The sequence below is a fragment of the Schistocerca americana genome, chromosome 4 (assembly GCF_021461395.2).
Source record: "Schistocerca americana isolate TAMUIC-IGC-003095 chromosome 4, iqSchAmer2.1, whole genome shotgun sequence".
NCBI lineage: Eukaryota > Metazoa > Arthropoda > Insecta > Orthoptera > Acrididae > Schistocerca > Schistocerca americana.
The window spans coordinates 486,668,206-486,689,798 of NC_060122.1; the positions used below are offsets into that span (position 1 = coordinate 486,668,206).

The 21,593-nt window shown below is 36.5% G+C and overlaps 1 protein-coding gene across 1 annotated transcript in view; it reads right to left on the reverse strand.

Annotated features, from left to right (window-relative positions):
• Positions 1-6,062: 6,062 nt before the first annotated feature.
• The window catches only part of LOC124613900 (uncharacterized protein C1orf112-like), a 131,482-nt gene continuing 115,951 nt past the window's right edge, over positions 6,063-21,593 (reverse strand). The window contains exon 13 of the mRNA XM_047142648.1: positions 6,063-6,880. Within this exon, the coding sequence (XP_046998604.1) occupies positions 6,272-6,880 (609 nt within the window). The 3' untranslated portion in view covers positions 6,063-6,271. The remainder of the gene's footprint in view (positions 6,881-21,593) is intronic.

Consider the following 21,593-nt stretch of genomic DNA (forward strand, 5'->3'; position numbering starts at 1 on the left):
TGGAGGGTAAAAATCGTAGAGGGAGACCAAGAGATGAATACACTAAGCAGATTCAGAAGGATGTAGGTTGCAGTAGGTACTGGGAGATGAAGAAGCTTGCACAGGATAGAGTAGCATGGAAAGCTGCATCAAACCAGTCTCAGGACTGAAGACCACAACAACAACAACAACACGATAATAAACTATGAATGAAGAAAGGAATCATTTACTTTGACTAGCTTTGAAAAACTTACATAAAATACATTAACTTCTCCTCGAAAAGACACACTTACCGCCAGAAGGTCTCACCTGTCTCGCGCCCCACGGAACACTCCACAACCATTCACTCTCCAAGTAAAACTGTCCCTGAACCTATGGAAGTGGCCAGAGGAACCCCTATTGTGGTGCCAACCTATACAAAAGGTTCATCCAAGGCAAACAGAAACCTCTTTGCTACCTGGTATGTATTTCCTACAGTTGACTATTCTGATACAGTGGCAGACTACTACACTCTCATGGATATACACACTGAAATCCTTGCACACTCTCATTCATACATTCAACTGTTCAGACAAGAAGAGGAAAGAACAGATACATTGAAATATGGCACTTAAAGGTATCAAACATGCATGTGGGGCTCCGACAAGTACCAATAACCTAATGAAGTGTTAAAATTAAATATGGATAATGTACTGTGGTCACCACAAACACTCTCAGCTGCTCAGTCTTTTCCCTTTTCTTCTTTACATCTAGGGTAATAGGCCATTTTCACCAACAATTGAGGTACCTAAGGCAAACAAATGAAGCTGTGTGGTATGGCACAATCATGAAGAGCCTCATGCAGAGACCCTTCACATACTTAAATTCTTTCATACAGCAATAAATTTATTGTGATTTGGCTGAACATATGTATCATTACTTTGCTGATGTATTCTATTACTTTATCCCTTGAACTGTCCATGTCAATCTTCTGAGCTACTATACTTCTAGGGAGTTATTATTAAATATGCTGGTTACCTGACTTACCTCTATTTGTCCGGTCTCTTTAATAAGAAAGTCCCAACATTCCTTAATAGGTTTTAGTTTTAACAATTGCCAAACAGATTTAATTTCATTATCTGAATGATTAATTTCAAACATTATACAGAGGTTTTTGATATAATAAATCACTGTCCTTAAGACAGTACAGTATTTCTTGTAACATGAAATCAGACCAACTTCCTTGTTTGGCCTAAAAAAATTAATAAAATTTCATTTTATAAGCCAAAGATTTTTTATGCCTTTATTTAATGCCATACTTTACTGTTTTCTTGTGTAAGCACCTGTTACAGATTGATATCAATCCACTCATAAATACAGTTGGAATTGATATGCCCCCGTCCTTCAAGTCAACTTCCTGTAAGGCTGCTTTGAAATTTTCTATTGTCTGTTACTAATTTCTCCATTTCCCATGAAGACATTTCACTGCAGTCAGTTATGTTATTTAGTATGGATTTTTACGTGTCATGGCCATGGAGGCAATTCATTACTGGACACACCTTTGTCACTGATTAATAATTCATTCACCTACAAACATTTTGTCTGTTAGTGCACTGCTTTCCTGTGTAACTCTGGTGGAAAAATATACAACAGAACTCATGAGTGCTAAGTAATGTTTTCTAATGTTTTATCTAAATCTTTCAGAAAATTTAATATTAAAATCTCCGTAACTATTATTTGTTTTGTTTGGTTTGCTAGGTGATATAATAATGACTGAAATTTTTGAAAGAATATTTGAAAGTTTCCCAGCAGGAAATAATTATAGATAACTTTTCTGGTAGCAGCACTTCATAAGCACAGGCTTTCTGTTGTAGATACATGCAGAAATTACTGGGGTGAACAGAGTTGAACTTTATCTTATTTTTAAACTCCTCCTTTCCCCATATTTTTCCAACAGAAATAGGCTGATAATTAAAGTCAACAACACATCAGTTTCATGTATCCTGCCATGAAGTGGCTAGCATTATAAAAACCTTTACAAAAATCTTAAATCTGTTGGCGGACATGAAATTTTAATAAAAATAATAAAAGTAGAATGTCATAATATCCCCCCAACTCTGCCAGATAATAAATCTGTCATCTAATGAAGGCTGCTTTCCTTCCAGGCTGAAATATGCAGAAGTTCAACCTATCCAAAAAAGGGCAGACAGGGTGAGATTAAAAAAAGTCTTTGAGTCAATAGTGGGAAATCAAGAAGAAAAGTACAGCAAGAAGCATTATTCTTAATAATCAATTTGCATTTAAGAAGAGGTGAAGCATTGTGCACATTATTAATGAACCAATCACTAAAATAAGCAAATGCTTTGATAAAAAGTAGTTCATATCTGATACCTTTTGTGACCTCACTAAACCAGTTGATACAGTAAACCATAAGCTGCTACTTCACAAAATGGCTCCTTATGGCTCCCATGGAAAAATCTTTGAGCTTAAATCATCCTGTCTCAAAAATGGAAAACAGTGGGTGAGAAAGCCTGTTCTAGCTGGAAGAAAATACATGCAGGCATACTCTAGCAGTCCATACTAGGTCCATTACTGTTCCTGTATTAAATAAATGACATGTCATTTGAGGTAACTTCAGAAACAGTTCTGTATGCAGATGACTCAAAAGTAGTAGTTTGCTGTACAAACAACTTGAAAATTGGATAAATAATGATGCTTTGAAACTGAAAAAATGAAATGATCATATGGCATTGTTGGCTGGGATGTCCCAGTCGGATTCAGCCGCCAAGTACAAGTCTTATTTCAGTCGACGCCAGATTGGGTGACCTGTGGCCAATGATGAGGATGAAATGATGATGATGACAACAACGCAACACCCAATCCCTCAGCAGAGAAAATCTCAGACACAGCCGGGAATCGATATCGGGCCCAGAGCATGGGAGGCAAGCATGTTACCACCCAGTTAAGCAGGCGGACTTTGAAACTGAACCTTACACAAACACAAATTGTACACTTCAGGTCTAGACATACTGCTGAATACATATTATAGTTAAATTATGAGGGCAGAGACTATTAAATTTCTTGGAGTTACTATTACTATAAACAAACTTGTCATGTACTGATAATGTGGGCTGCTCAGTGAAATGATTGAACAGTTTTGTTTATGCAACTAGCATTTTAAATAAAGTAACTGACAGCTGTTAAGAAAATTGTTTATCATCCATATTTTATATCAATTTTAAGATACACAATAATTTTTTGGGGCATTGAATGAATACAAACACAAACTAAAACACACACACACACACACACACACACACACACACACACACACACACACACACACACACACACACAGAGGATGAATGTAGCTATATTGGTAACAAATGATAGGCAATCAAGCAAACCTTTATTCGTAAGACCTGACATAATGACAGCTCATCCTATGTTTATGTACCAAATACTCTTCTTCGAGCTCTGTCTCTCTCTCTCTTTTTTTAAAAAAAAAAAAAAGAGGCCCCACATTTTTCCCAAAGGAAATTGTCTTACACGTGCTTATGAAATGAGGTACAGATCAGCCTACATGTTACATCGTCTCAGACTTAGCTTATCTGAAAATACCCCGTGCGGCATGGCTTTGAAGCTTAGCAATAACATACGGTCCAAGTTTAAGTACTAGAAGCTAGAAAGCACAAAGCAAACATTGAAAAATGTTAAAAAATTCTATGTTATCACAGCATGGAAGATTTTATAAATGAGTAAGACCAGTAGCAGATATGATATTTTTCCCTTTTTCCTTACAATCTGTGTGTGTGTGTGTGTGTGTGTGTGTGTGTGTGTGTGTTCTCTTTTAATGGAGATGCGTTCTTTTTATACATGCCCAAATTTATAAACTGTAGAAACAAACACTATAAATACTTAAAAGAAATTGTTATAATAATGTGGAACAATTTAAGAACAAGGAAGAAATTAAACACCCATTTAGCCATTTAGATTTTTATGTTGTAACATGCTTGCTTGTGGATGCATACTGTATGTGTGTGTGATTTTTATAAATAACTTTGTAGGCATACATCTGTATTCATTGACAAGTTATCAATATTTTAATCAAATGACTGTATAAGACATGTTATATGACAAAGATTCTATACTATTCCCTTCAACATTCTAGATGATATCAACGGATAAGAAGTCAATTAAATTTGGTTTTAGTCCTATTATGATTACAGTAAGTTTATTCAAAGAAGTTACTGTTTGTGTGACACTTCATTTATTTGAACCTCTTAATAATTACAAATAGGAAAGATTTTACTTACTATTGCGAATATAGTCCCATAGCAAAGCCAAATATGTGGCTATTTAGATCATATGTTCTATGGAAAAGTGGGAGTCTAAATCATATTTCCACTTACAAACTAAACTGTTTCCAGTTGCACTACAGAGAAGGTTAGCGATTCCTAAAATCGAAACACATGGAATTATAAAATACACTGAGCTTGTGTTTGAGTTTTATGTAATTTGAAAACTGTCAGGGAAGTGCGGTAGCTACCCTTTTCTTACTAAGAGAACTATTTTTGGAGAATGAAATCACTCCTAATCTTCACTCATTTTCATCATTTCCTCTACAGTACATCACATAAAATCTGTGTACCTCTTATGTGAACTCTTACCTTAAAAACAGTCCTTTGTAATCACTTACATACACACAGAATGAAGTTGGAAAGATTTTGGTGGAATGAAATGTTGCCAACATGAACACTGTTTTATTCATGTCATACAATGGAAATCTAACACGAAGTTTTTTCTGGAGCTGATTGTTTGTTGAATATGACAATGTTGGACACAATGTTTTTGCAGGGCATTCACCTATAAGTAAAGATAATGTAATTTACAGCATGTTGCCTACGATGTTTTTTGTGAAGTCTAGATATCAGATTATGACGCCTTGATGATGACTCAAACTCGAGCTATCTGTGTATGAGTTACAACTTGTGAGTGTCTCTATATTTCTTTTAATAATTTCTTGTACACTTATATGCCTTTTGCACTTTTGTTTTATTAAGTTTTTGAATCCCCTCAGTTAATGGAATCTCCTTGTTTACTTTCATTTTACATGGTGCTGTTGTTTTCCCCTTGTTGACTTTCTGACACAAACTCTTTTGGAATAGCCAGTTCCGCATTATAGTTCTACTCTTGCAATGAATCTTCTTGATATTCTGTTTGCAAAAGAAATACATTGCACTGATTACAGGAATTATTAAAGCAGGTCTGGAATTGTTTATAATTTACAAAAATGAGGTAGATTATCATAATTAAATAAGTAATCAGATGTAGTTCTTTGAAAGGGTTGGCTTTTGTTAGTTTACAACTAACACATTGTTTTCTTTTTCATTAAAAACTTTATTCTGTACTTGCACCATAGGGCAGGGCAGAGTTTTCTCCAGATCTACAACATTCACTCAGTTCATAGAGTACAATATAAAACATAACATACATCACATTAACAAATTTAAAATTTGTGTATGACTTTAAAAAAAAAAATAATTACCTCTTTTGCTTACAAATTAATAGAAAATTTTTGTATGTACCCGAGATTTAAATTATTCACTACATACAACCTTCGTTACAATATAACCACACAGTTTTCTGTGCAGTATTCACACAAACCTGGTACTTAAATTGGCTTGTGTCATAGGTAAGCACTCGAGAAATAATGCCATCCAAAGGGACTTATATTACTGCTTTCCTTTCTTTCTTTCTACGGTACTTTTTCCTTTGTATAGTTAAGTCAAAAGGAGGAAGCATGGTTTAACATCTGGACAACAAAAATCAAAACTGCAGTATCTTCAAACAAATTGTTAGCTTGTACATAATTTGGATCATTATATTACTCATTACTCACAAATGTAATGAATTACTTACATTTTGAAACATAATGAATTCCTACAACACTAGTCTACATCAGTCTTATTTCCATTTACTGATTTTACAGTAACTGAAGTACAATGATAATCCAGTATATTGAAACGTTGTTATACTAGTAGTAGTAGTAGTAGTAGTAGTAGTAGTAATAATAATAATAGAGATTTAATTAAATATGAAATAGGTTGAGACTTTGCAGCAGTGATGTGTGTGTGTGTGTGTGTGAGAGAGAGAGAGAGAGAGAGAGAGAGAGAGAGTGGGTAGGGCGGAGTTTGGGCTTGGGCTTATAGGTGGGTGTAAGAAAGTATAAATGAGACTTATGTGAACTGGTTTGGGAAAATTTATAACACATGGGCTTATTTTACTAATAAAATTTTCATAATGTAATGCGTCACAGGAGTCCCTCCAATTGTGCCATAATGGATACTACCTTTGTCCTGGCAATTTCTGGCAAGCTATCTTCATCAAGCATATTAACTATTAAAGCTGTATCTGCCTCAATCCTGTCAAGAACTTCAGAGACATTCTGGGAACACTGATCAATTTTTTGTTTCTTGGCTTTTTGCTCAGTTTTTTCCTCTGCTACATCCTCAAAAAGTTCAGTTTTTTTGCACTTGTGGCAGAATTGCACATTTTTCTGGCTATTTAGATACTCATTTATATCTTTTGCATTTAATTTATTGAATTTCGCAAATTGTTTTTTAAGGAACATTGCTACATGACTCTGTAGTACATTACTTCGGCTTACAGAATTTATCACTATTTGTTCATGCTTTGTAACATATGCAAAGTAAGCAAAAACATCTAGTGATGCCTGACGAACTATTGAGCTTTCATCTTGCATCAAAGTGCCAAATAAAACTCCAATATCGAAGCAGACCTTCGGTTGATTAACATCACAGTCAAGAGTTTTTGATGCCAATGCTCGGAGTACAGGTAATATTTGCAATTTCATAGCTGATGAACCTTTCTCAGCTACTTCCTTCAAACCATTGAGAATCTGTAAAAAAATAATTGAAGATCATGAATACAATTAGTGCTGCTGAAGTTTTTACATGGCATTATTTACAAAATGTCTCATTTTACAAAGTACAGGATATATTTTTTTACAAAAAGTTTTTGGTTTATCATTCATCATAAAAAAGGAGAACATATGAAGATCAAGAATCTCAGATGGAACCACATGAAAACAGTGGTACTTCAACTGGGTTATGCTACAAAATAAAAACTAACTGTCTTGCTAATGGAACCAAAGTGTCTTAAGAAAATTCCATTTATTTACAAAGCAAATAGATATTAATTGAATAACAAAAATATTAAAGAAATTTAATAGTGTGTGTCATCCTCTAATTCCGGGATGGACTGATTCAGAAAGCTAGCAAGTTTCCTCCCTCTTTTGCTGTTCCTGACGAGGACTCGATCCTTTTGTTATTTGGTGGTGGTCTCCTTCATTCCTAAAACTGTTAATATAAATTTGTGTTGGGAAGTCCTTTTTAAGGTATTTGTTGTGAGCGTAGCCTTGTAAGGAGTGAAATGTGAATGGCAGTTCAGACAAGAAGGGAATAGAAGTTTTTGAAATGTGCTACAGAAGAATGTTGAAATTTTGATGGGTAGATTGTATATCTAATGGAGAGATACTGAACTGAAATCGGGAAAAAAGAAATTTGTGGCACAACTTGATTAAAAGAAAGAATCAATTGTTTGGACACTTCTTGAAGCACCAGAGAATTTTCAATTTAGTAATAGAGGTAAGTGTGAACAAGTCAAGTCTGTGGCACCAAACATGTGAATAGCCTTCTTGCCTGACCGCAGATAGTGCAGCCCTTCACTTACTGTGGCACTAGGAGGAGGAGGAGGAGGGTGCTAGTTCACTGCCTTGCCAACTTTTACACCAGGAAAGATCCCCAGTATTCAATTTTATAGAAGGCTGAGTGGATCTGGGGCTGCCCTGGACGGACTGGAACAAGGACAAATCTTTATTTTTACCTAGAATCTCCAGGGCTGCAGTCTGCTCTACCCGTTAGACCATCACAACCATAATAGAGGCAAGCGTGAGAGGTACAAGATGTAGTGGGAGAGGAGTAATCGAATACAGTATGCATGTTCAAATGCATGTAGGTTGCAGCAGTTATACAGAGATAAACAGACTTCCACAGGTTAGACCGCATGGAAAGACTAAACACAACAGCAGCTGCAGCAAGAAATAATTTATCAAAAATAACTTGTTGCCATAGAGAGATTAATCTGCGTTTGGCAGTTTGCAAACCATGCCTCTTGCCTCTAAAGATCCCACAATATACATCCAAAGGTTTAATCTCCAAAAATCAGTTGTTTATGTGAAATATGAAAAGTACTTTATGATTGAGACTATATGTTAAACTGTGCATCCCACTTTTAACTGCGTGGATGAACTGGCTTTCAATCTGTAGGAAGGAAAGAACACACACAAAGGGGGAACAACTACTAAGGGTCAGTAATGTCTACATAAACCTTCAAACAGTTCTTCTGCTGAAGTCACCTACATGTTTTTACAGTTACCCTTGAATCCAAAATTTATGTCTCCAGTCTTTCGATGTCAAGAGGGAAGACAGTGGTGTACAATTCGTCATCACCTGGGTATATACTAATTTTTGAAGATAAATTGGAAACCCTTCAAGTGTTTCATTCTACGACATGTGACACTGTAAATTGTGACCTGTGACCTGTCAGTTGGGGAGCTGTACACTGCTCCACTCTCAGTGCTAGAGAGAGAGAGAGAGAGAGAGAGAGAGAGAGAGAGAGAGAGAGAGAGAGAGAGAGAGACAGAGAGAGAGAGAGAGGGGGGGGGGGGGGGGGGGGTGAGGGCAACCGACATACAGTCATTATTTTTCACCCTTACCCTTTTCCATCATAAGCCATCACCAATTATGCAAGCCACCACGGTTAACTTGAAAGACTGCACCAGTGTGTGAACCACACCAAAATAATAACAATAATAATTAGCATACCAATAGTCAGTTTATGTCTGTATTGCTTATACTTATTTGGTAAATAAAAGCAATCTGACTGAAAGAGCCATACATTCAGCATATTGTTGTCACTTGCCTACCTCATTAAATTTTCTGGTAGTCAAGGCACAGCATTAAAAGTGTGTAAATTCAGTACATTCGAAAGATATGTATTAGGATCCAACAATAACTTTACTAGGGACATTTTCAATAACAAAACATATGAAGGAAGAATGAATTTTCGTGGAAAACTGCAAGTCTCTGATGTTTCTCCAGTGAGTAGATTCAGTCCTGCAAAGTGGTTCTACAAATTATTCAAAACAACCACCAGCAGCTGACAGAACCTCTATACTGAGGAAAACAATCTTCAAAAATTTTAGGTCTGCGAGCAGGTGGATAGCAACCAAATTCTAAATTAATATTGAAATATTTATCATAATTGCCAGTAGTGCCCATGTATTTATTTTAGTAAAGATATCAATAATATCTAGTGAGATTATCACACATTCCAAATGTGAATTAATCTGGGTGAAGTCGAGCATCAAAGGTCTGTCAAAAATGGTAATACAATGCTTTTATAGACCGTCTGAGTCAGGAGCTGTAGTGGTAGAGAGCTTCAGAGAGAACTTGCATTATATTCTTAGTAATTTTACTGATTGTTCCACTGTAATAAGGGGCTACTTCAACTTGCCAAGTATAGATTGGGAGAGTTACTCTTTCGAAAGTGGTATCAGAGACGGGGATTCCTGTGACATTATTCTGAATGTCTTGTCTGAAAATTAATTCGAATAATTAGAAAGTAATATCTTGGATCTCCTACTAACAAACAGACATGAACTTATCGAATCAGTTAACATAGAGTAAGGTGTCTGTGATCATAGGGCTGTGATAACAACTACCAGGTGTACCAGTATGAAATGAGCGTTTCTTTTTTTTTTTTTTTTTTTTTTTTTCCCTTTTTTGTGAAGATGAAACACTAATTTTGAATTAAAAAGTAAAAACATTTTATTCAAAGTACTGACCATTGCTTTCTATACATTTTGACCACCTATCTGGCAATTTGTGGACATCACACCAATAGAAATGTTCATCTTTTGAAGCAAACCAATCAGACACCCAATTTTTGACTTCTTCGTAGGAATCGAAGTGTTCCTCAGCCAATGCGTGTCCCATTGATGAAAACAAATGGTAGTCGGAAGGGGACAAGTCTGGTGAATACGGTGGGTGGGGTAGCAGCTCCCAGCCAAGTGTTTTGATTGTATCCTGAATCAGTTTTGCTTTGTGTGCAGGTGCATTGTTGTGTAAAAAAATTACTTTGCCATGTCTTCTGGTCCATTCGGGTCTCTTTTTATCAATTCATAGTTCAAATTCTTCTTGCTGAATCGATCTGGTTTTGCAGTCAATGTTGATGGTTGTCCTAGATTAACCCATGATTTTTCCCGTTTAGGATTCTTAAAATAAATCCATTTTTCATTGCCAGAAACAATTCGATGCAAAATTGATTTTCTTTCATGTCTTTGAAGCAAAATTTGAGAAATGGTTTTTCGGTTTTCCATCTGTCTTTCATTCAATTCATGTGGCACCCATTTTCCACACTTTTGGATCTTTCCCATAGCTTTCAAATGGCCAGAAATTGTTTGTTGTGCAACATTTAGCATTGCTGCCATTTGCTTCTGACTCAAAGTATCATCTACATCCAATATTGCTTGCAATTCGGCGTCTTCGAACTTTTTTGGTGGTCTTGCACGTTCTTCATTTCTTACATCAAAATCATTATTTCTGAACCGTTGAAACCATCTGTTGCATGTTGCTTCTGATAGAGCATGACCACCATATGCCTCGACAAGCATTTGATGCGACTCATGCATCATGCATCTACAGTGTCAGTGAACTGGAAATGAAAGTGATTTGTGTTAGCAGTAACAGAACAATATTTTTGTTAGTAGATAGTTTTGTAATGGAAAAAAATAAAAGGTATTTATAAGATGTGGGCTATAAACTGAAAGTAGTAGTACATGCAGAAGAACATGGAAACAAGAGCAGATGAATGGCATTTTGGCCCTCCAACAACAGAAAAAAACATTCACAATTCGTGGGATGGTAAAAAAAAACTGAAAAAAATATGGAAAAGTAAATGGGCAAATAGAGAACTGAATGCAAAATGGCCAAAACTAGAAGATGGCATAATGAAATGGATTCAAGGACACAGTCAAAATGGTATTAGAATTAATACAAAAATGATTCCATTATACGCTTGTAAGCTAGCGCTACAGTGGAACGTAACAGACTTTAAGGGTGGATTTGATTGATGCTATAGGTTTATGGAGCATCATGGACTTAGCATGAGAACTAAAACCAAAATATTTCAGAAAATATTATCTTTTCATCGTTTTATTATTCAACATAGAAAGAAAACTAGTATGAAACTAAGCCAAAAAGTGAATATGGACAAAACTCCTCTAACATTTTATGTGCAGAGTAACAGAACTGTTGCCATGAAGGTGCTAAAAAAAACTGTCACTGTAAAAAAGGGGACGTGAAAAAAATGCACTACACTGTTATCTTTTCATGTTTATCTGACGATACTAAATTTAACCCAATGATCACTTTCAAGCACAAAACAATGGCTAAATCTTCTGAAATACTGCCAGGTGGTGCTGTTCACATACGTGACCAGGTGTGGATGGATGAGATTGGTATGAAATTACGGATTAACAGAGTGTTGGGGAAAAGGAAAGGTACTTTAGTGAAGAAGAGTTGAGTTCTTGTGCTAGATCAGTTTAGCAGTCATTTGAACAATTTTGTGAAAGTGAAATTGAGACAGGGAAATACAGAGCTTGCTGTTATTGGAGGACTTACTTCACAATTGCAGCCTCTCGAAGTCTCGATAAATAAACCATTTAAAGTGCATATAAGAGAGGAATGGAACAAATGGATAGATGAAACCTAACATGAATTCATGCTGAAGTGCAATTCAAAATGACCTACAGTCAAACAAATGTGTCAGTGGATAAAACAGTCATGGTCTAGAGCGAGAGAAGACATAATTGTTAAATCTTTTAAGAAGTGTGACCTAAGCAATGCTCTCATGCACTGAAGACCATCTTATATATGAAGAATACAACAATGATTATGAAGAGGAAGAAGGAGAAGGAAGTCCATAAGACGAATTTTAGGGATTTTAAAGGTCAGTACAATTTTATAAACTAACAATTTTTTTTGTCTGGCCTTGAAATCTAATAATAAAAATGATATTTAAAAAAAAAATTCCTTAAAATTTAAGGTTCATCTTATAGTCCATAGCATCTTATAGTCTGTAAAATACTGTCAATTTCCCAACTATCCAACCAACACATAAAAAGGTTTACCCCTTTACTCATAATAATTTCATGCCCACTAATTTTGCTTACTTTTCTACTATAAATCAAAATGTAATAACAAATTTAAATTCTTGTTCCTGCACACACATGGAGCACAGTATCTCAGTCAGTCGGTGCCTAATAGCTCAATTATGAGCACCTAGCAGTTGCTAGCTGGTGGCACTCAGTCCTTAGTTCATCTTCACAAGGATAACAGCATGTAGCCACTATGTCAATCAGTCCATGGTTTGTCATTCATTTCACTAACATCTCTGTGATGTTATTACAGCCAGTCATACGATTACAGCCAAAGTGCGCAATTATGCTGCAATTCACTCTGTGGTTAATTATAAATTAGCAATCATCATATAAATTATTTGTGTGAATGTGCATTATATTGAGCGGCTATGTTATCAGATTTAAAGACAAAATTGTTCAGCAAACATTGCCATTGTTAAGGCATAAAGTGTAGATACTGGCAGTAGTAGTAGTTGTTGTTGTTGTTGTTGTCTTCAGTCCAGAGACTGGTTTGATGCAACTCTCCATGTTACTCTATGCTGTGCAAGCTGCTTCATCTCTGAGTAACTATTGCAACCTACATCCTTCTGAATCTGTTTAGTGCATTCATGCCTTGGTCTCCTCTACAAGTTTTACGCTCCACACTTCCCCCCAATACTAAACTGATGATCCTTTGATGCCTCAGATAGTGTCCTATCAACTGATCCCTTCTTCTTGCTAGTTGTGCCACAAATTCCTCTTCTCCCCAATTCCTTTCAGTACTTAGTCATTAGTTGCATGATCTACCATTCTAATCTTCAGCATTCTTCTGTAGCACCACTTTTTGAAAGCATTTGTTTGCTTCTTGTCTAAACTATTTATCGTATGTGCTTCACTTCCATACATGGCCACACCCCATACAAATACTTTCAGAAAGACTTCCTGACACTTAAATGTATACTCGATGTTAAAAAACGTCTCTTCTTCAGAAACACTTTCCTTGCCATTGCCATTACATTTTATATCCTCTCCACTTTGACCATCATCAGTTATTTTGCTCCCCATCTACTACTAATTCACTCAGCATCACCTGATTTAATTCGACTACATTCCATTATCTTCGTTTTGCTTTTGTTGATGTTCATCTTATATCCTCCTTTCAAGACACTGTCCATTCCATTCAACTGCTCTTCCAGGTCCTTTGCAGTCTCTGACAGAATTACGATGTCATCAGCAAACATCAAAGATTTTATTTCTTCTCCATGGATTTTATTTCCTACTACAAATGTCTCTTTTGTTTACTGTACTACTTGCTCAATATACAGATTGAATAACATCAGAGAAAGGCTACAACGTTGTCTCACTCCCTTCTCAACCAAAGTTTCCCTTTTGTGTCCCTCGCCTAGTAACTGCCATCTGGTTTCTGTACAAATTGTAAATAGTCTTTCGCTCCCTGTATTTGATCCCTGCCATCTTTAGAATTTGAAAGAGTATTCCACTCAACATTGTCAAAAGCTTTCTCTAAGTCTTTCCTTAATCTACCTTCTAAGATAAGTTGTAGGGTCAGTATTGCCTCACATGTTCCAACATTTCTAAGGAATCCAAACTGATCTTCCACATATCATACTGGCCTATGATACGAGAATTATAAGGGAACTGTTCAAAAAATTCTGGAACTTTCTCCATAAAATGTTTCTGTGGTTACCTTTTACTTATTGTGCATGGTATCCTTCCAAATAATCTCCCCCACAACTGATACACTGCTCCCAAGAGCATTTCCACTTCCAGAAGCAGTCTTGATACACCTCTTGCTGCATTGTGCAAAGCACCATCTGAAAATTTACTTTTATCTCATCTATTGTTGCAAATCTTCGTCCTTTCAACAGGGTTTTTCATTTTGGAAATAAAGTAAAGTCCAAAAGGGCCAGGTCTGGAGAGTATGGATGATGAGGTGTTTGTGCAACAGTCACGCTCCAACAGGGATGAATGTGTGGGTGTGTTATTGTGATGCAGGAGCCATGAATTGTATCGCCACACTTCAGGCCGTTTCCTTCCCACATTTTCTCTCAAGCGTTGCAATAAATCCTAATTGTAACATCGATTAACAGTTTGTCCCTGTGGCACAAATTCATGATAAACTAATCCTCCAAAGTCAAAGAAAAGTATCAGCATGGCTTTGACATTTGACCTGATGTGGTGAGCTTTTTTTGGTTTTGTAGAACTTTTCCCGACCCACTGAACTTTGTGACCAACATCATAAACATAGACCCATATCTCATCACCAGCTGTGATTCTCTTAAGAAACATCTTGTTCTCATTTGTGAGATCCAGAAGCTCTACACAGATTCTGGTCTCTACTCATGAACCGCAGGACTAACTTGGCAGCAACAAGATAGATTCCAAGATGCTGTATCAGGATTTCATGACATGACCTAATTGAAATCTTACATTCTTCTGCAACCTCTGGGCAGTCATTCTTTGATTGGCACACACAGTTTCATTGACATTCCCGACATGAGCATCGTCAGTAGAAAGGGTGTCCTGAACGAGTGTCGTCTGTGACTTCTGTCCAGCCATTTTTAAACAGTGTGAACCATTTGTAAGACCGAGTGCAGCTTAAGCACTCACGACTGTAGGCTTCCTGCATAATTTGGTGTGTCTCTGTAAAGGTTTTCTTGAGTTTCAAGCAAAATTTAATGCAGAAGTGTTATTCCTCTAACTCTGCCATCTCAAAATTCACAAACTGTGCAAAACAATGTTCAACTCAAAACAGCACTGAACAATAACTAACAGACACACAACAATGAAACTTCTGACAGTTACACATTAAACACAGTCGTGTGCACTTCGAATGTTTCAGAATTTTTTGAATAGACCTCATTTACATCCACACATAAAGTTGATCAGCATTATCTTGTTTTGGGTATCAATAAATGTGAAAAGATTTAAAGTTAACCTCTACAGTATTATGTTCAATATTTAACTATCAGATTACTAAACCAAATAATTACAGGAAGAATGAAAGCAACAAGAGCAGCAGCTGAGTGCTGTAAAAACAGGTCAGTAATCTTACAACTGACAAAACATTCAGCAATTATTGCATTGACCTTTTGTGTCCCTTTTGGCAGAGGAAATCAAGTTTAATATATCTTTGATACAGGAACACTGGCCTCAACAAATTGCACTGACTCCTGATTCTTTTCTGGCATAAAATAATGAATTCTAGGCTCATCCACAACACCAGATCAGTAAAGCCAATCAGTTTGACTAGATACTCCTTGGCATGCTGTATACAAGGCAGTAGAGATGTCCCTGCTCAGGGTTGTCTGTCACATGCTTAAACAGTAATCCTCCTGGCTTTATCCAGTGTGTAAGAAGTGTTCCTATGATGATACACTGAAAGTTTCAAATGGTCTCAAGCATGCTCAGTTGGGCTCATGTCAGCAGATACTGCAGGCTATTCTGTTCTGTTGATTTGTGGAAGATGGTGTTTACAAGATGGGTCTGCTGTAGTTTTGTACTGTCATCTTGAGACACTAACCTGTTGCTGAAATGTTGACAGTAGGGCAGGATAATAGGTTAACAATCCAGTCATTGATAGTGATGTAGAGGTGTGCAACATCTCACTACACAGCTCCTGAGATGTGTCTTGTCACCGCCACACTGTTCTGACAGTCATCCGTCATGTCATCAGACAAATCCTTGACTCACCAGTGAAGAGAACCTAATGCCAGTGATGCAGGTTCCATGCCAGTAGTTGCCCTGCCCATCTTTTAGTATGCCACATTGCTGGGGGGTGGGGGTAGCCGCTGGTCATAACGATCAGCTAGAGGCAAAATTAATCATGAAAACATAGTTGCATGCTACCTGGATTGACCCTGCCCTCACATTTCCTCCACAAAGGCAGCATGCAATTCTGTTGCATTCTCCTTAGTGTATGTCTGACCTGTAATTTGAAGTAGCACTCATCTGCCGGGATTGTCGACCATGGGTGAGCACTGAGAAACAGATCTTCAATGTTTTGTATCTTATGATAATAAATATATGTCCCAGTGACACAGATATGGCGTACACCAATTCGGCAGACAACTTCCCATTTCAACAATCATTCTCAGCAGAAAGTGACAAAACATGCACGATATTAGCTTGAAATGATCATTTGAAGCATCTGGACTGACTGAAAGGTGTATACAAGCTGCACTGTACTGTTCACAACTAGAAAAAAGTGCATGCTACTAAACTACCCTGACAATACAAGTTTACTTTTGCCTCCACTGCACGTGGTTGTACTTAGTGATTTCTTGTGATCAAAACAGATTTGGGAAAGATACTCTGATACGAGAAACACAAACTTTGCAAAGTCAACTTGAACACTCAAATTACTGATCAAAGTGTTCTTTACCACCCTCATAACTTGCATTGTTCATACTTCTTTTACCATAAACCTCTTTCTCAATTCTGTTTTCACCATATTCCATTTCTATGCCAGCCTGAGAAACTAGTGATTTTTGTTGTTGAAATGATTCCACCAACAAAGTGGATTTCCACAGTACTGTATTCCATACATATCGATTTATCCTCCAGCATACTGATGTCATGACCACGCATCAAGTTCCTGAAGTCACTATTGCCATATGCAGCACAGATTTCCAGAGAATGTTCATTTTTCCATATTACCTGCCCAGACAGCTGTGCGCAGTAAAGTGCTGCTTCCAGGATGGGGAGGAGTGCTGACCTTGTATGAAGGGAAGGAAGATTAGGATTTAACGTCCCATCAACAATGAGGTCATTAGAGATGGTGCACAAGCTCAGATTGTTTTGTTAACGATCAAAAAGGAAATTGGCCAGGCCCTTTCAAAGGAACCATCCTGGCATTTGCCTGCAGCGATTTAGAGAAATCGTGGAAAACCTAAATCTAGAAGGCCAGAGGTGGATTAGAACAAACATCCTCCTGAATGTGAGTCCAGTGCGCTAACTACTGTACCACCTGGGTCAAATCTGCTCGCTGGTTTAATGTCTGAGGTTGGTAAGCTGGAGAGCCTGGTTGTGGTTTTTAGGTGGTTTCCCACATTCCACTAGGCCAGGCATGGGCAATTGTTTTGGCTCGAGGGCCACTTTATGAAAGCAGAAGTTAGCGGAGAACCACATCTTTTAAAACGATTGCATGCGTTAGTTAACTTTGGAATTCAGAAAAGGTATAAATTTTTACATAAAAATTATGACTGTCTTGGAGTGTTGTATAAAAACCATGTGGCCCCCAACTTGCACACATTGGCACTTGGTGAATAATGGGTTGGTACCAATGTTCCCCCTCAATTACACAATTCACAAGCGCTTAGAAAACTTTTGCTCACTTCCACATGAGTGACCCAATAAGCAGACAAGTTGGGATACACACAGTCTGTCCCAGGAGGTATCGGAGTAGCGACAGGAAGGGCATCCAGCCACCCCTTAAGTTAAACATACGAAATGCATTAATATCCTTGCTAACCCTGTGCAGATGCAGGACAAAGGCCCACGAAAAGAAGTAATTCATTTTTTTTCATATTCCCCTGACTTAACATCCATGTTTTACATTTGGATGAAACAGAGAAATAGAATCCTCACTTTTTTTCTTAAATTTGAAACAGATAATGTCTAGTTGACACTGAAGGTTTGAATGCCCTGACAGAGATCTTTGCAGCGATGGAAGTATGCTTGTAAGTTGGCTTCATCTGTATTGAAATGATTCAATAAACCGAAGTACAAATGTGTATTATTGTATTTTTTAATATTCTAGTAATTAGTATTTAAAATTTGAAGGTACTAAGAAAATGAAATCAGCATATAGTGGTTAGTGAATTGATGTGATGTTGAAGTGTCAGGATACAAAACTGAAAACAGCGCCTAAAAGATAAATTATTTCTTTCAAGCAACTCACAACAGAATGTGTTTCTGTTTTCATAAATATCTTTGCAAAATGCATGTCATGTAAACTATGTTTTGTTTTCACAGAAATCATGTTAGTGAGAAATAAAAAAGTGCTTCAAAGAAAACTGTGTTTCATTTATTAAACTCATAGCTAGTGAAAGGTGAACAATAAAATCCCCCCATGGAGAGACTGATGATGTGGTAATGAAGGGAAACAGAAAAATGAAAGACAACAAATGCTGTCAACAAAAAAGCTTTCAATTCACGTAAAGCTGAAGTAGACACAGAAATGTTAAATTATTGTGATTTTGGGCATAAAAATGAAATAATTTCATAGCCCTGGCACAGCACTTGAAACAACAAAATTTAACCATTTATTAATGCAACTGGAGACATTATTTGTCAAAAACAGCTCAGATTTGTTTGTCAGTTTGAAGAATAATAAATATTCATTAGCTAAAGTAAGACTGTTAACATTGTTCAAAGAGAGTTAAGAGCATCAAATAAAAAGATTAGTTCATGAGCAGGAGTCAGTTGATCTAAAACAGTCATTTGTTCAAAATGAAAGGTTATGCAGGGAAAAACCACGAGTAAAGTGTTCCTTCAAACTTCATGTTAGATAAACTCCCTGGCCTCACTCTAAAAAGTTTGACTATTTCTCAATGTCACGTTAGATAAACTTCCTCGCCAGACTGCAAATAGTTTGACTATTTCTGAAGTAAGTCTCATGACAGATGAAACGATGGAAATGTCCACATAATGAATTTTAGTCAGCTCCAACACAGAAATTGACACTGTATGTAAATCGTACATTCTGGTCACATAAATTATGTGCACAAACTGACAAACTAGAAAGCCAGCTCAGAGAAAACGGGAATATGACAACATTCTTATAGAATGTTGAAGAAGGATTAAAATGCCACATATATTACAAAAGGCACATTAGGTGCCAAATTTCTTTGTCATCCTTGACTTCTGTTTGACCTCAAGAACAAAAGACCAATTTATAACAACTCTTGGTTGAAATTTAAAGGGGACTTAGCATGTACTGATGCAACTGAAACAGTTAATTTCTATCGCACCTACCGCAAATTTTCTGAAATTTCCGTAGTTAATAAAACTCCAATAAAATGTTAAAAGAAGGAAAGCATCTAACGTCTCTCCAGTCTACTGTGTGCCTCATAGACTAGACCTACACAAACTGCAAATTGCGTAGCAAGAATTCCAGTGCACGTTAAACCACAACATTATTCAGCCATCTAAATAGCAATGGGCTAATCCTCAACTTATGATTATAAAACGAGATGTCAATTGTGTCTGAACAAATTACTGCCTTCTACATGCTGCACCCTCTAAGACTGCTAACCAGTTCCGTGATAATGTTAACATGGGAATTTAAAATCTATGCCTCACATGTTAAAGGATATTTTGCATTGCTATAGTGTAAGTATGGAAGCTATGGGTTTTGTACTCCATTTAATATATTGTACCTGCTCTTTTTTAAATTATTTTATTTTTCTATACTTTCTATATTTTTGAGAATATGTCTGTTAAAAGCATACTATAAAATCCTGCTTGTGGAAGAAGATAAGCATAAAATGGCAATACTGACTACATTGGCCCCTAAGAATTTCATACCACTTGGATTCAGGAATGTACTTATTACTTTTTTAAGGATTTATTATCGAAGTGCTGCAAGGCTACCTGTTTCATTTACATAGTCCGCAGCTCGTGGTCTTGCGGTAGCGTTCTCGCTTCCCGCGCACGGGGTCCCGGGTTCAATTCCCGGAGGGGCCAGGGATTTTCTCTGCCTCGTGATGACTGGGTGTTGTGTGTCTCTCATCATCATTTCATCCCCATCGACACGCAAGTCGCCGAAGTGGCGTCAACTCGAAAGACTTGCACCAGGCGAGCGGTCTACCCGACAGGAGGCCCTAGCCACACGGCATTTCCATTTTTTTCATTTACATACATGACATTTTGATGGTATCTAGTTCAGAAGAACACTTGCAACATCTAATCACATTTTTTGAATTTCTTGTTCAATAGATATTTCCACTCACTAGTCATTCATCCAATTTCAAATATCTACTTGAACAACACTTCCTGCCAACAAATATCATGTCCTATTAACCTTTGCATTCAAACAGAAAAACAAGAATATTTCAAGGGAAGTACCCAAAGCAAATATTTCTACATCTGCAACACTGTTGTATCAGCCATGTGGCTCCTCCATGATCAGTTTCATGGCATGTATAGTAAGTCCTGCCAAGTTGTGGCCCTTGTGTAACTCTTGTACAAGAAAGAGGCCATATTTGTGTTCTTTGGACATCTAATGTAGTAAAACTTCCTCAACTAAAGACATTTCCTCAGTGTTAGTTGAAATTGTCATCAGGAGCCAGTTTGGTACTCATTTTATGTTTTTATCTTTCTCATGAAGGGGAACTCGCTTCAGGGGTCATATACTGCTGTCAAAGTTGGAGGTCGTATGTCTTTGAAGACTTTTATACATTTGCTGCTAGCCTGAACTTCATGACATTTAACTCTAAAGCCTTCCTCTCTTGTAAAGAATTAATGTTTTCTAATCTAGATCAGTGACAGTAGCAGCCTCACAGAAATGATTACGATGTTCTATTTCCTTGCAGTCAAATCACATTTCCGGCAAGCGGTTTGAATATATTTGAGGCAAAACATTCTAACTAAGGGAAAATCATTTAAATACCCTGACACTATTAAGTGTGAAAGAGCAAAGCTTATAAAACATAGCAGCATTCTTTTAAGGTAATAATAGTGAATTGAACAACATGAAGATTTATAAATATTTAACTTGTTTCATTATTAATTTTATAGTTTACTGAATATAACACAACACACATCACAATTTAATAACAAATTTTAGGCATTCTGCAGCACAGTTATTTATTTTACTACACTTCAGAAGAGCAGCAATCGTACAGGAACTCATTATTTATATAATACTATCAGTCTGGTTTCTTAAGTGCAAACTGACAATAAATCTTGCATTCCTTTTTTTAAATAAACAATTTTAATATACTTTGTTATATGCTTGGATAGTACTCAAAACTTTTTGCTTTTACCCTCAAATGAAATCTTTTATCTACAAACTAAAAACAAAATGAAATATTTTTAAATGGATTCAGAATATCGTGTCAAGCAGGTACTTCTTTTGGCCATCAACAGACAAATAACTAAAAATAATAGTGAACCTGTTGACTCTGAAATACTATTACTTCTACTGTATTAAATTATTTGTAATTACAACCAAAGAAGAGGAAACAAAAAAACTGTACACCTGGATAATAGCACTTATAGCGACAGACCTTTGCTGTCATTAATTACATGAAAATATTTTTTTATGTATGCAAGACATGTTGCTCATTTATGTCCATTATCATTTTGCTAAGGCTACTTCTCTGCTACATATACACAAGGAGGAAAT